The sequence below is a fragment of the Oncorhynchus kisutch genome, linkage group LG10 (assembly GCF_002021735.2).
Source record: "Oncorhynchus kisutch isolate 150728-3 linkage group LG10, Okis_V2, whole genome shotgun sequence".
NCBI lineage: Eukaryota > Metazoa > Chordata > Actinopteri > Salmoniformes > Salmonidae > Oncorhynchus > Oncorhynchus kisutch.
The window spans coordinates 53,395,899-53,408,065 of NC_034183.2; the positions used below are offsets into that span (position 1 = coordinate 53,395,899).

General features: G+C 48.1%; 3 protein-coding genes across 4 annotated transcripts in view; 1 reads left to right on the forward strand and 2 right to left on the reverse strand.

Moving 5' to 3' along the window:
- The first annotated feature begins 85 nt into the window (after positions 1-85).
- LOC109897287 (kelch-like protein 10) lies at positions 86-2,732 on the forward strand. The gene is made up of 5 exons (XM_020491818.2): positions 86-357; positions 631-1,117; positions 1,228-1,842; positions 1,926-2,075; positions 2,186-2,732. The coding sequence occupies exons 1-5, from the start codon at positions 161-163 to the stop codon at positions 2,552-2,554; spliced, it is 1,818 nt and encodes a 605-aa protein (XP_020347407.1). The 5' UTR covers positions 86-160; the 3' UTR covers positions 2,555-2,732.
- Positions 2,733-3,307: 575 nt separating this feature from the next.
- On the reverse strand, positions 3,308-7,855 carry LOC109898417 (kelch-like protein 11). Its single transcript, XM_020493380.2, has 2 exons — positions 7,233-7,855; positions 3,308-6,922 (listed from the first exon to the last, which is right to left on the reverse strand). Exons 1-2 carry the CDS (start codon positions 7,760-7,762, stop codon positions 5,338-5,340), a joined length of 2,115 nt encoding a protein of 704 aa, XP_020348969.1. The 5' UTR covers positions 7,763-7,855; the 3' UTR covers positions 3,308-5,337.
- Positions 7,856-8,364: 509 nt separating this feature from the next.
- LOC109897288 (ATP-citrate synthase) overlaps positions 8,365-12,167 on the reverse strand; it is a 28,425-nt gene continuing 24,622 nt past the window's right edge. For both annotated transcript variants that reach the window (XM_031833996.1, XM_031833995.1), the window contains 7 exons: positions 10,941-11,095; positions 10,640-10,790; positions 10,340-10,483; positions 10,140-10,253; positions 9,964-10,046; positions 9,729-9,805; positions 8,365-9,581 (listed from right to left, as the gene is read on the reverse strand). In XM_031833996.1, coding sequence (XP_031689856.1) covers positions 9,487-9,581; positions 9,729-9,805; positions 9,964-10,046; positions 10,140-10,253; positions 10,340-10,483; positions 10,640-10,790; positions 10,941-11,095 — 819 coding nt within the window. In that variant the 3' untranslated portion in view covers positions 8,365-9,486. The remainder of the gene's footprint in view (positions 9,582-9,728; positions 9,806-9,963; positions 10,047-10,139; positions 10,254-10,339; positions 10,484-10,639; positions 10,791-10,940; positions 11,096-12,167) is intronic.

Below are 12,167 nucleotides of genomic sequence, written 5' to 3' on the forward strand. Positions count from 1 at the left end.
CCATTTGCTCATCGCTGTGATGTAATAATGAACAATTCTGGAATATAATATAAGTGGAACATTCACAATTCACAATCCTTAGATGAACACAGCTGCTGTAGTAAACCAGCCAAATGTCTAAGCTGAAGAGCTAGCAAAACCCCATTAAATATAGCAAGGAATGAATGAACTGGAAGAGACAGCCACCTCCACCAAATTTCAAAGATGCAACATGGAGAGGAAAATGAGTGCTATGACCTGTACAATCTTTAACGAGTTACGCCTGGAGGGAAAACTCTGTGATGTGGTCATCAAAGTCAATGGCATCGAGTTCAATGCCCACAAGAACATCCTGTGTGGATGCAGCTCATACTTCCGGTGAGTAGCTTCCCTTGGTTGGGATAGGTTGGGTTGGGATGTGCTGGCCAGAGGACATTCCCACTCTGGCATCACTTGACTTTGAATGAGAATGTGAGAACATTGTAGATTTATGGTATCTCTGGCTTGGTCCAACTCTCTGTAATTATTAGTTACTTTTGGGGAGTCCTGAGGAACTTTGTTCAATTGTAATGCTGTAGTGAGAAGAATATTGAGACCTTGATGATGTTTCTTTCTCTCTGTGCTATTATACCTCTGACCCTTGACCCACAGTGCTCTCTTCACAAGTGGCTGGAACAACGTTGAGAAGCGGGTCTACAGCATTCCTGGTGTGAACCCAGACATGATGCGCCTGATCATCGAGTATGCCTACACACGTTCCGTGCCTGTGACTGCGGAGAATGTGGAACCGCTCCTGGCGGCTGCAGACCAGTTCTGCATCCTGGGGATCGTGAGGGCCTGCTGCGACTATCTGGAGGCCCAGCTCTGTCTGCAGAACTGCATCGGCATCTGCAAGTTTGCAGACTTCTACTCCTGCCCTGATCTGCGCCGCCGGGCCTACCTCTTCATCCTGCACCACTTTGAGATGGTGCGTTTCTCGGAAGAGTTCATGGAGCTCTCTCTGGCACAGCTCTGTGACATCATCGAGAAGGACGACCTGAATGTGAAGCAGGAGGATGTTGTGTTTGAGGCGGTCCTACGCTGGATCAACCACTCGCCTCAGGACCGCAAGGCCCACGTGTCTGTGCTGCTGCCAAAGGTGAGAGGTGAACAATAGTGTCAATATTTTACTGTTGGATAACTTTTGTAAGTTTGGGTGTCGTGCTAGTCAACTGCTAGCCACACGTCTGTCTGTGTCTGTGTGCTTAGGTCCGCATGGCCTTGATGACAGCCGACTACTTCATGAACAACGTGAAGAACAATACCTTGGTGAAGGACAATGATGACTGCAAGCCTATCATCATCAGTGCCCTGAAGGCCATGTACGACCTGAACATGAACGGGCCCTCCAACACTGACTTCCGCAACCCTCTGACCCGCCCACGCCTGCCTTATGCCATCCTATTGGCCATAGGTGGCTGGAGTGGTGGCAGCCCCACCAATGGCATTGAGGCATACGATGCGCGGGCTGACCGGTGGGTGAATGTGACCCAGGAGGAGAGCCCTCGAGCCTACCATGGAGCTGCTTACCTCAATGGCTTTGTCTACTGTGTGGGTGGCTTTGACAGCGTTGACTACTTTAACAGTGTACGTAAGTTCAACCCTGTCACACGGACCTGGCACCAGGTGGCCCCCATGCACTCTCGGCGCTGCTACGTCAGCGTGGCGGTGCTGGATGGCTGTATCTATGCTATGGGTGGCTTTGACGGCTATGTACGACTGAACACCGCTGAGTGCTATGAGCCTGAGACTAACCAGTGGACCCTGATTGCACCCATGCATGAGCAGAGGAGTGATGCCAGTGCTACCACACTACATGGCAAGGTGAGTGGAACAGAGGGACCTGGGAGAGAACTTCATGATGGATGACTTTTGATTATAAAATGTTGGCATGTTCTTTTCTCTAGGTGTACATCTGCGGTGGCTTCAATGGGAATGAGTGCTTGTTCACAGCAGAGAGCTACAGCCCCCAGACCAACCAGTGGACTCTGACCGCCCCCATGAGAAGCAGGCGCAGCGGTGTGGGGGTCATCGCTTATGCGGAGCAGGTCTATGCGGTGAGCAGAACATCCATATGCAGTACATGCACAATGCACTCCAACACCTTATTCAGTAAGAGCTGAAAGTTAAGAAATATTTGACTCAAGTTTCCTCTGTCCTCTCCCAGGTGGGCGGCTTCGATGGGGCTAACCGCCTGCGTAACGCTGAGGCCTACAACCCGCTGACCAACACATGGCGCACGGTGCCCACCATGTTCAACCCGCGCAGCAACTTTGGCATCGAGGTGGTGGACGACCTCCTGTTCGTGGTGGGGGGCTTCAACGGCTTCACCACTACCTTCAACGTGGAGTGCTATGATGAGAAAACAGAGGAGTGGTACGACGCCCACGACATGGGCATCTTCCGCAGTGCCCTCAGCTGCTGCGTGGTGCACGGGCTTCCCAACGTGGCCCAGTACGCAGCCCCCCGGGACTCCCTCCAGTCCCCCCGGGAAGAGCTGAAGCTCTCCGCTTCCAACAGCATCCTGTCTGTGTGACGCCCCCTCGTCCCTATCCCCCACTATTACCCCTTCCTGCCCACCGTATCCCACCTACCACTGGCATTTACCATACACAAATAAATCCACTACTGTATGTCCCAGAATAAATCCCATTTGCATATATACATTTCTATATTTCTTATTGCATCTACAAGGGTGATTGTACTATTATTTTCCTACGGTGTTAGAAGGGAAGATTGACTGTACTGAATGCGTTACTGTAATTGGCTCATGCCCAATGACTCTGTGCATAGTACTCAGCATTGTTTGATGGCCACGTGTATGTATGTAGCTTAGTTCCATAGAAAATGATAGAGGCCTCTAGTGGCCAAAAGACTGTTTTAGCATTGGCAGCAACATTGAGGGCTTCCAACATTTTAATGTTGTCAACTGGGTGGGACTTCCAACTTTATTGGCTGATCTCTCATGGTCATCAGGAGGGATCAGCCAATTGTGAAGAAGAAAATGGACTACTTCAAAATGGAGAATGCCTCAATGACACTGCCCATGCTCTCACAGATGCCATAATCGGAACTATATAGGGATGCTCTCTATCATTCTCTATGCTTTGTAAAAAATAAAAATAATAATAAAAATCAAAAAGGAGGTTGTCACATTGGAGGAGAAAATTCCACCCAAGAAAAAGACAGATGTTTATAGAGCTAGTCTTGAAAACTGCCCAATAATATTGGCCAAAATGACATTCAGAATTTAGATAAACCCTTACACAAGATAGATGGTAAACCAAGGTCGTAAAAAAAAAAATTGACATTTTAATTGCAAGTGATGACATCGCTTTTTTTTTTTTTTACATCCAATATATTGACACAATGCCAGACTGCCACATACAAAGCAAAATATATATTGCCAACATATGTGAATACAATTATTTCAAATGCTATGCAAGAGGAACAAAACTGAGGAAATACACTTGCATTGCATTCTCAAAGTCATAGTGCTTTATGTTATAAATTAGCTTCTGGGATAGTGCTTATAACAATCAAAGAACTCTTGAACTCAACACATTCACCTTGATATGATCATTCCGCTCAGTAACATAAGGATACCCTCTAGTCTATACCAGTGGTTCACAACCTTTTTTGGTTACCGTACCACCAACTGAATTTTGCTCTGCCTGGAGTACCCCTGAAGTACTGGAGGGTGAGGAGAACATGCAACAATGTAGCCGGATCTCTCAGATGAACCCCTGAATAAGCCCTGAGGTAGAGCAACAGGGCTGCCTCACACTTCACATCACATTCATTTTGGATTACTAAGCAAATGTAGTGTACATATTTTCTCACATGGGAACAGAATAGATTATCGGCTGGAGTTGGATAAATATAAATACAAATAAAAATAAAACAATTGGCCAAATATAACAGGTAAACCCACTCGGACATAACTATTACTAACTGATTAAGGGTAGAAGTGCACTACTAGGCATGCTTTTCACCAGCTTTGACAAGCATTCTTACCGTACTCAAGACACACACGTTATCAAGTCCTCCATCAGAACTACACCCTCCAGCCATTAAACTCAATAAAACCAATGCAGACTAAAATAAAAAAGAGAAACATTCACTCACAAACTCCCACCTAGGGCCTTCCACACAATGTTTCCTACCAACAGGAATGTGACGAGCAGAAGACTGAAGAATAATTCAACACAATGGTTGATGGAATGTTACCATGTTAAGACTGTTTCCTTAAGGGGCCTCCCAAGTGGTGCTGTAGTCTAAGGCACTGCATCGCAGTGCTAGCTGTGCCACTAGAGATTCTGGGTTCGAGTCCAGGCTCCGTCACAAGTTGTCCACTCTTGGACAGTAGATCTGATAATAAATATGAATGAGACTATTCTCCTTCCATTCATGTTGAGCTCCTGTATCAAAGCTATAACAACAAGAAGCAGAGCCATTCAGATGAAGCTAATATAAAGCGAAGCCATCAGGCATTGGTAAGGGTTTGGTCCAACTGACTGGTAGGGCCACCATGACACCAGTATCGCAATACTTTTCCCATGTAAAATGTAAAATATTTGTGGAAAAATAAATGTGACTCTGGATGAAAACATTAAATGTTTGTTTTCCTAAAGAAGTTAAATCTGCCTCGTGTTACGTTCACTTGCCACAACACTAACGAGCATCACGATACTGGTATTGTCCCGACCCTACAGCTGCACAGAGTGTGTGTATGTAAGTGTGTGATATTTGCATGGAGAGACGGTCAGTGTGGAATGTCAAAGAGAACGACTGACTTCACTAAGAACATTGGATTGGAGGAATGTAGATTCTGCCGTACTTAAGTGTCACATTGCCTACATCATATAAGCATAAAAGGGGGACACCAAATATTTATATATAATAAAAGTATACATATACAACTATATACTATATGCATGTATAAAAAGATAAACATCACCTGTGCCTGACGTACATACTTAGTGTAGTCCGATGTTGGTCACTGTACAACACTCTATTCACATTTGTAACATTCAGCCTGTCCTCCCCACATAGACAAACACCTGGCCAGCACAGATTCCCATCACTCCCACATCTCCCAGCCTTGAACACCACAGTCACTACTAACACCAATATGTCAACCTGATGATCTGGCACAGAGTTCTCTTGAAAATGAACCAACATGAGAACAACATGCTCCAGCAGGTTATGGGTGGGGGTTGATGACGATGGCTGCCAGGGGATGTTTGGGGCTTGGAGCTGGACTGGGCTGCTCTCCCACTGGGGTGGGTGTGATGGACAGACAGGGGTTGAGACAGCTCAGCACTCGATCTGAGACTGCAACTGCCTGCGCAGGGTGAGGGTGCGCCGGTGTAGCTGCTGCATCTGCTGCATACGGTCCCGCTGGCGGGCCAGGTTCTGGGGCATGGGGTAGCGCTGGCAGCCGTACAGGAAGCGGTAGGGGATGCGTACGTGACAGGCGGTGGCACGGCAGCGGGGCTGGGGCATGGGCGGCAGCAGCATCCAGCGCTTCCTTTCGGCAGAGTAGCGGTAGGCCTCTTTGCGGTACTGCTTGTCCACGTCATCGCTGTTCTTCCAGCCGCCGATCACAAACACATCCTCGTCGAAGTGGCAGATGGCGGCGCCCTCGATGCTGGTGACCTCGGGCGGCAAGCTCTCCAGGATCTCGTCTGATATGTGGACGCTGATCTTCTGCTTGGCGGCCTCGTCCCGCACCGTGTAGCTCTTAGGGCAGCAGGAGGCCGTATGGTAGAAGTTGGTGGGGGCCACGGCCATCTGGAACACACAGTAGTTGTCTATGAGCGGCAGGGAGTCCACATCCTGCCACTGGCGGCTCTCTGTGTCGTAACGTGTGGTGACAGTCTTCAGCCCGTCCTCGTTGTCTGTGTCCACCGGCGTGCGCGCCGTCACGTATACGTAGCGGTCCTCCACGCTCACCGCCTTCACGTCCCGCAGGATCTTGGGCGCCGACTCCAGGTTGTGCCACTTGTCCGGCTCAGGCTCGTACACGCTCACGTCCTTGAAGCCGGGGCTGAAGTTGCCGTGGCCACCGATGCTATACAGGATGTCCTTGATACAGGTGAGACCAAAGGAGTGTTTACGTGTGGTCAGGTTGCTCACCTGTTCCCAGGTGTTGCGGTTGGGGTTGTAGCGCTCCACGGTCTTGGCGAAGCCCGGTTCCATGGATCCCGCTACGTAGATGTGGGACTCTGTGGTGGCGATGGCGTGGCCATCCAGGTGGTTGTGGATGTGGGGCAGGTTAACCCAGCGGTCCTCGTAGATGAAGTAACCCACACATTCACTCAGGTAGTCACCCCCCTCCGACACCCCGCCTACCACCATGATCACGTCCATGTTCTGGCCGAAGCGCGGCTGGAAGGAGGCCATGTAGGACGACCAGAACTCCAGGTCAGCTGACTTGAGGTTCTCACAGCGGATGGCGTGGCCCTCCACGGCATCGGACACCAGGCGGAGACAGGCCTCGTTGGCCGCCACCAGTGCCTCGTTCTTCACCACGCGCGTCAGATAGGTGGGCTTAATCTGGGGTAGCCGGAGGAGACGGAACAACTCCTCAAAGTACCTCCCCCGCTGTTCTGTGTTCCTCTGGACCCACTTCACCACAGCCTCAAACAGCACCTCTTCCGCGTCCACGGTGATCTCTGCGTCAGACAGCCAATCCCTCACCAGGTGGAAGGGCAGGGTGTAGAACTCCTCGTCCTGGATGACCTTGTGGAAATTGCGTCGGATCATGTCTGCGGCCCGCAGAGCCAGCTGGTCCAGGGTGTACATGTGGGCCAGGCTGTGTACCGCCACACAGTTGGCCAGGCTCAGCTTCTTCTTCAAGAACTCCCCACAGAACTCCTTCAGGTGCAGCAGCAGGAACCTGCAGGCGACGCACACAATCAATAACAGAACATGAGAAACAAACATGGGCAAGGCCATTTATGACACCCATGAACTCACCACACTCAAATTCAGGTTTGACAGGTTACAGGATGGTCAGTGCTATCCGGAATCCATGGGACGTCCCGACCCTAAACCCTAACCTTGCCAATATGCTTCAGTGACGCCTCCAGTAAGCCAAAACAACATTGTTATGTCACTGAACTACATACAAATAATCAAGTACTAGCAGGTGGCAATTAAATGGATTATGTACATTAAAAGGAACACTAATTAAATTGTAAACAAACCTGTCAGCAAGCTCTAACACTTCATGCACATTGCAGGTGCTCACACGTATTTCTCCCGTGTACATGTACTGAATGACACTCTCCACCGTCTCCGGGTCTGGTCCCAATTCAGCGCTCCATTCCTTCATCTCAACCCGACCCGACAGCGACTCGGAGAACTGCCCTCCCAGCAACGGCGTGAAATAGTCCGTAGCCGCGGCCAGTACAGAACGGTGAGCGGAAAACTCACAGCTCTGAACATTCCCGGTTGCCGCCCCACTGCTGAATGCCAGCGTCACGTCGCAGAACAATCGCTGCTTCCTCTGTTCGTTCTGCCGCCGAGACAGCTCTGTGCAGTGGGAGGAAGAGGTGAAATCCTCGGCCTCTTCCGTGTCCCCGTCCCCGACAAGGACGCTGGGCGTGCTGCTACCGCTACTACCCCGACTAGAGTCGTCTGGGTTCGGGGGTGCAGCTGCCATTCTGGCGGTGGTTGTGAGAATTCGGAATTGCAGTAAACTCGTGTGGGAAAGAACACACACGCAGACACACATACATAAACTCAAAACACAGACGGAATTACTGACATGCGCAGTGGACGCAAGGCGTGACTGCTCGGCGTGTGACGTAAGCCCCTCCCACTCACTTGTGGCTGACAGGAGAAGCTTTTGTGCTTCTTCAACCTCCGCTTTCTCTGCCGAAGCAGGGTATCATCAATTCACTTTCTCTGAGTGGGTGTCTTTGAATGACCTGAATGGAAGCTACACATGGATGTTTCCATTCATGTCATGTGCTGGATGTTGTTTCATACAAGGGCACGGTCAATACATAGTCCCGCTCCGTTACATAAGTGAGTAGGATCACTTTGCCATGAATGTACAGAAATGACACCCCCGGAGCATAGAACAGGCGGACTGAGGTCTGAAGAATGAGCTCTAAAGTCGTCTAGTAGACCCTCATATGCACTGGCTGTTTGAGAAAACGAAGATAGCTCCTAGTAGGCCACTACATCCTCTGTTGTTATTGGATATGATATCATAATTGTATCTGTTTTAAAACCAATGATTTCATAAACTGATGGATGGAGCATGACACAGTGAAACAATTACAGCACATTTATTTTATGATCCGCGACACCGGAAAAACCAGACAGAGCTGTGTTCCGTTGGGTCATCTTTAATATATACTCAGTCACAACGTTCTGAAAATATATTACAACACATCTCTAGAGGCACGTTCAGTTCACTAATCACATTAAATCAAACAAATTGTGTTGACATGACAACACAAATAGTACAGGCAGATAGATACATCATACGAGAAAAGCCGGTCACAATGGAGCTAGTCTAGCTAGTAACGTTCAGATAAATAATGCTGCATTCTATGGTACCTTTGCCATACTGGACACCGTCCTGTTTGGGACACAGGATGAGCTTTTCACTGTATTTACAGCCCAATGTGCTCGGTCAGCTGCATATCTTACGGTCTAAACACAACAGTTGTGGGCATTTACAGTACATCAAAAATGTATGCTAATACTATCTATTACATTTATTTACTCGGCTGTTAAAACATCTATACATAAATAAAGTTATAATCTATATAACTGTAAAGCAGTAGCTAGTATTATTGCACTACGGCTCACCCCTGATAGAAAGCGTATGATTTTAATATGGCACCGACACACTTAATAAGAAAGAGAACTGCACAGCGACACACAGGAAGTCTGTGATACACAGACACATGCTTGGTTTACGGAGAGGAGAGGAGATGATAGTGGGAGATCGTCTCATCAACGTACTTCACTGTAGGCATAGGTGTAGAAGTTGTAGTAGTAGTAGTATTGGCAGTAAATAGGAAGACAATCATCTGTATCCCTACTGGTAATCTTGGGAAGAGAATTGCATTAACTGCACTCCCACACTATTAAGGGTCAACCAACGAATGAGCTCTCTGCAGCTTGCTTGATCTCTCTAGCAGACACACACACAGTCTGAGAGTGGCTTCACAGTTTTGCAGGCCTTGCTATTATTAACAGGGTTGCAGCATGTTTGATCAGCCAACTGATTTTTAAAAACTGAAACTGTATTCATTTAAAAAGGGTTGTCCTTATTACTGTTGCAAAGACACATCTATAATAATAGCAGTCCTCATTGTTGCTCTCCCACCACTTGGGGCTGACCGAACACAGCACAGGTGGGGGTGGAGGTTAGGGTACAGTGGTGGGGTAACTGGGGGGAGGGGGGGAAGGGGGGGGTCCAAGGCCTGGTTTCCGTGGTTACATGGACATGTGTTCGGGGAGAACGTAGGAGATGTCGTCCCAAGGGTGACGGTACAGACCCTGTTTTAGCCTCTTCTGATCCAGGTAGTGTCCTGAGGGAGAAGTAGAAACGTAGGCAAGGTTCCAATTTGAGCAATATCATATTTTGTATCCTCCGCTCCTTACACCATAGCCCCTTTCCCATGACCATTTCTAAAGGTCAAACTCATCAGGGTCATGACCCCTGACCCCCAACTCACCGATGAAGCCCATGCTCCGCCCCAGGACAAAGATTCCATTCAGCGCTCCGATCTCCACAAACTCATCAGCCTCGTCCCTGAGGGGAAAGACAAACACCAGAGGGCAATGATGAGTTGATGCAACACTGAATGTAGGCGAAGGCCAACAAAAGGTACAGCCAGATGACCCAGACACAGTAGTATAGTTGCATTGTGTAGAATGTAATTGACTGGAGTTAAATAGCATAGGATTTACCGTGTAAATCCACCACAGTTCCTGAGCAGGTCCACAAAGGCTACTCCGATGAAACCGTCCACATTCAGGATCAGGTTGGGTTTCTGAAACCGCAGCAGAGAGGAGAAGACATGGTTTAGAACAGATGATCCCAGTGGGGTGATCCAGGGTGCAGGAGAGGATGACAGGGTTAGTACCTTGGCTGTGGTGATCTTCTCTACATCCATGGCGTAGTCCAACAGCTGGGTGGAGGGGAAGTTCTTCTTCACAAAGTCCTTCAGGATCTGCACCCGCATGTCTGGGTTGTTGATCTGAAGCGCGCGCACGCACACACACACACAGTAAAAAATATGAAAGACACATGACATCCAAACAGAGACATAGGGACGGTGCTCACCGACTTGACCCGGTGTCCGATGCCCATGATCAGGTTGCCCTCCTTCTTCATCTTATTGACAAACTCCATGGGCAGCATGCCGCTGTCAAACGCCTTGCTGAACTGCTTGGCTGCAGCGTCCAGGGCCCCTCCGAACCGGTCCCCCTGGAAATCACACACACAAAAATAAAACACTCAGAGAGACACTACCAAAGCTCAATTAATTAATAATTTAAACAGAGGCATTGTCTTCAGAAGAGGCTACTCTGCTGGTTTTAAGTGGGCCTAAGAATGTCGAGGTTGACTTGACTATGGTCGTACGATGGTGAGCAGGCCAGAGGTGAGGCTAGAGATGAGGTCTTTGCCAGCACGGGCACACACGATGGTGTTGTGGGCACCGGAGACGGCAGGACCATGATCAGCAGTCACCATCAGACACATCTCAATGAACTTGGAAGCATAACTGGGCAGCCTTGGGGCAAGGAGGGGGGAGGACACAGAGACATAGAATTGGAATCAAATTCAATTATGATAGTGTATGTTTAATGTTTTATGTGAACAATGGCAGTATTTGTATTATTGACCGTTTCCCAGTTTCATGTTTTGGGGGACAGAAGCGTACCTCCTCTGAAACCAGAGCAGTCCCAGGGTTCCTCCCAGGCCCATCTCCGACTTGAACACCTCAGTGATGGGCATTCCAGCGTAGATGAGCTCCTGGCCCCTCTCATCACAGATACTGGTCATAAAGGAGGCTGGCTTACGGATCAGACCCAGCTCCTACAGCACAGAGGGATAGAGAGATTGGGAAAGGGATGGAGAGAGAGTCACTACACCCTCCCATTGCTCTCCATCTGTTTCAGTTTAACACAGTCTGATGCGGTTCGTGAAGTTTGCCTTATATGGAAGTAAATAGCATTGTCCAGAGCCAATAAGAGATCCTGATTCAGCACTAACTCATAGCTACTTTTTACAGGCCTCCTAGGCCATATAGAGTGTTCCTCACTGAGTTCCTATCAGACATTGTAGTCATGGCAGATAAGATTATAATTTTTTGTGACTTTATATTCACATGACAAAGTCCACAGAACCACTCCAAAAGGGCTTTCAGAGCCATCATCAGCACAGTGGGTTTTGTCCAACATGTCTCCGGACCTACTCACTGCCACAGTCATACTCTGGACCTAGTTTTGTCCCGTGGAATAAATATTGTGAATCTTAATGTTTTTCCTCATAATCCTGGACTATCAGACCACCATTTTATTACGTTTGCAATCGCAACAAACAATCTGCTCAGACCCCAAACAAGGATCATCAAAAGTCATGCTATAAATTCTTGGACAACCCAAAGATTCCTAGATGCCCTTCCAGACTCCCTCATCCTACCCAAGGATGTCAGAGTACAAAAATCGGTTAACCATCTAACTGAGGAACTAAATTTAACCTTGCGTCATACCCTAGATGCAGTCGCACCCCTAAAAACAAAAAACATTCGCCATAAGAAACTAGCTCCCTGGTTTTCAGAAAATACTCGAGTTCTGAAGCAAGCTTCCAGAAAATTGGAACGGAATTGGCTCTACACCAAACTGGAAGTCTTCTGACAAGCCTGGAAAGACAGTACCGTGCAGTATCGAAGAGCCCTCACTGCTGCTCAATCATCCTATTTTTCCAACTTAATTGAGAAGAATAAGAACAATCCCAAATTTAGTTTTGATACTGTCGCAGAGAGAACTAAAAAGCAGCATTCTACAAGAGAGGATGGCTTTCACTTCAGCAGTGATAAATGCATGAACTTATTTGAAAAAAAGTTCATGATCATTAGAAAGCAAATTACAGACTTTTTAAATCTGCG